The 2,001-nt window shown below is 40.6% G+C and overlaps 1 protein-coding gene across 1 annotated transcript; it reads right to left on the reverse strand.

The window, feature by feature from the left end:
- Positions 1–222: 222 nt before the first annotated feature.
- Positions 223–1,783, reverse strand: LOC105115051 (GATA transcription factor 12-like). Its single transcript, XM_011011821.1, has 2 exons — positions 1,473–1,783; positions 223–1,143 (listed from the first exon to the last, which is right to left on the reverse strand). Exons 1-2 carry the CDS (start codon positions 1,617–1,619, stop codon positions 406–408), a joined length of 885 nt encoding a protein of 294 aa, XP_011010123.1. The 5' UTR covers positions 1,620–1,783; the 3' UTR covers positions 223–405.
- Positions 1,784–2,001: the final 218 nt, after the last annotated feature.

A 2,001-nucleotide genomic window follows, 5' to 3' on the forward strand; every position in this document is an offset into this window, starting at 1 on the left:
TGGTATGGCATTCAATGAGGGGAGGGAATCTATAGCATTTGAGAAAAAGATAGCCAAATAGTCTACCTACTCCATTAAGAGCCCTCTACTTCTGCAGATAAATCCAATGTCATAAAATTGTAATCGAATAGAGAAGAGAATTTAAAATTAGCATTTTGAAGATCTAGTTGGGTGCCGATTCCACGTTTTCGAAAGAGAGAGAACGGTTGTGGAAAGGACCTTGTGCCAAATACCAAGGGAATCCCATATCACATCAAGTACTCCTTTCTGTGTAGAAACTAATTCTCAACAAATAATTCGGAATTCACTGCATTACTAGCTAAGAACTTGATCCAGCTCCTATGGGACTACAAGTTTTTAGTATACAGTGGCAAGGGGGATTTGGAAGTTAATTACTGTTGCTGACTAGGTATTGAAGATAGCAGAGTTAGCCATTCTCATCTCCATTACCTTCTTATGAGAGTTGGAGTGCAAATAGCTCACAAAAGTAGGACTCTTTGCTGGCCTGTACTCCGGCAGTAACCTGCCTGACTTGTATCTTACTCCACATGCATTGCAGAGTGTTTTTGGACCCATGGGTCCTGCCCTCCATTGTGGGGTCCTTTGTGCAAGGCAATGGGTGCACCTCCTTGGTTGCTGCTGTCCATTGTCGCTCTCCAAACTGCCTATACTGTCCTTGCTACTGCTACTCCCTACTTCTACTACCTTTCCTTGGTCCTCCTCAACATCACCTTCCACTCCTGATTTTTCTTGTACCTCACCATCCATGCCTCTGTTGTCGCTACCATCTTTTATGGGCGTAATGAGTTCACTATCAGCTAACCAATGTGTTTGCTGGAGCAAAGGAGGGTCTGGGCATGCCAAATTAAAGGTTTGGTTGGTATAACACCAGCTAGTTATTGGGTTTCTGCTTCTGTCACCAGTAGTCCTTCTTCTCTTGCTTCTTGCCTTTCCTGGGATTGCAAGTTTCTTCAAGGAAGATGGGTTTTCTTGGTCTTGGGGTTTCTGTTGCAAGGGTTTTGGGGGGTTTTCTTCTGTGTTTGTCTTTTGAGCATCACTTTTTGGTGCTGGGAGGCAGTTTCCTGTGCTGGATAAGCAGTCTTCTACAAATACTGACAGCCATTCCATGCTAAAATCAACTTCCTGTACCAAGGCAAAAAAAATTGGCCTTAATGAACTGGGTGGCACAGACAGAAACTGATAAAACCCAGCAAAGATTGTCACTTTCCAAGTTCATTTGAACACATAAAGTAGTTCAAAGAAAATATGCAGACAAAATCTAGCAAAAGAAACAGAAACCAGAGGCATAAGAAGCAAGAACTAGAAGAAAGAACTGAACACAAAAGGTACAAAAAAAAAAAAACACTATTTTGCAGCACCAACTTTGCTAAACCCTTGAGAGCTGACGATATCTCAAAAAGGTTGAAAAACTGTGCATAAAAAAGACATGAAAGAAACTGAAGAAGACCCACCGTGTTTTGAGCAGCGAAGAGGTCATCAAGAGGACTATTACTAGCGGCGGCAGCAGTAAGCTTAGAGCAAGGTGGAGGGGAAGCAAGGACATGCTCTTGCTGGTGATGATACTCACCGGAAACTCTCACATTCCGGAAAAAATCCATGGCCAAGAAAGGGAAATTAATGTTTGAAACGAAGAAGAAGCACAAGGAGAAAGTGAAGGAAAAGCAAAGAAAGAAAAAGGGAAATGGCGCATTGTCTCAACGAGAGTAGCCCTTTTATGGCCTGAGTTTTCTGTCGGCATATAAAGCTAAAGAAACAATCAAAGTTACAAACTAGCAGTAGTTTTTTTTTAAAAAAAAATTAACACAGTAAACTTAAAATTTTAAAAGAATAATACTGCTCGATAAAAAAATTGATGAAATAGTATACTTTAACCGTATATTATTTCAAAAAACACGATATTCTATAAATACTACATCCCTGAAATGCGACAACTTAAAAGCTTGGTGTTGAAATGGGAGGTGTAGGACAAAATGAAAAGGA

The sequence above is a fragment of the Populus euphratica genome, unplaced genomic scaffold, assembly GCF_000495115.2.
Source record: "Populus euphratica unplaced genomic scaffold, PopEup_1.0 scaffold630.1, whole genome shotgun sequence".
In the NCBI taxonomy this organism is placed as follows: domain Eukaryota; kingdom Viridiplantae; phylum Streptophyta; class Magnoliopsida; order Malpighiales; family Salicaceae; genus Populus; species Populus euphratica.

Bases quoted from the DNA above. Each gene is read 5' to 3' on its own strand.
- LOC105115051 (XM_011011821.1), bottom strand. From the start codon at position 1,619: ATGGATTTTTTCCGGAATGTGAGAGTTTCCGGTGAGTATCATCACCAG. The intron at 1,144-1,472 runs GTGGGTCTTCTT...GCCTTGGTACAG, and splicing joins TCTTCGCTGCTCAAAACACG to GAAGTTGATTTTAGCATGGA.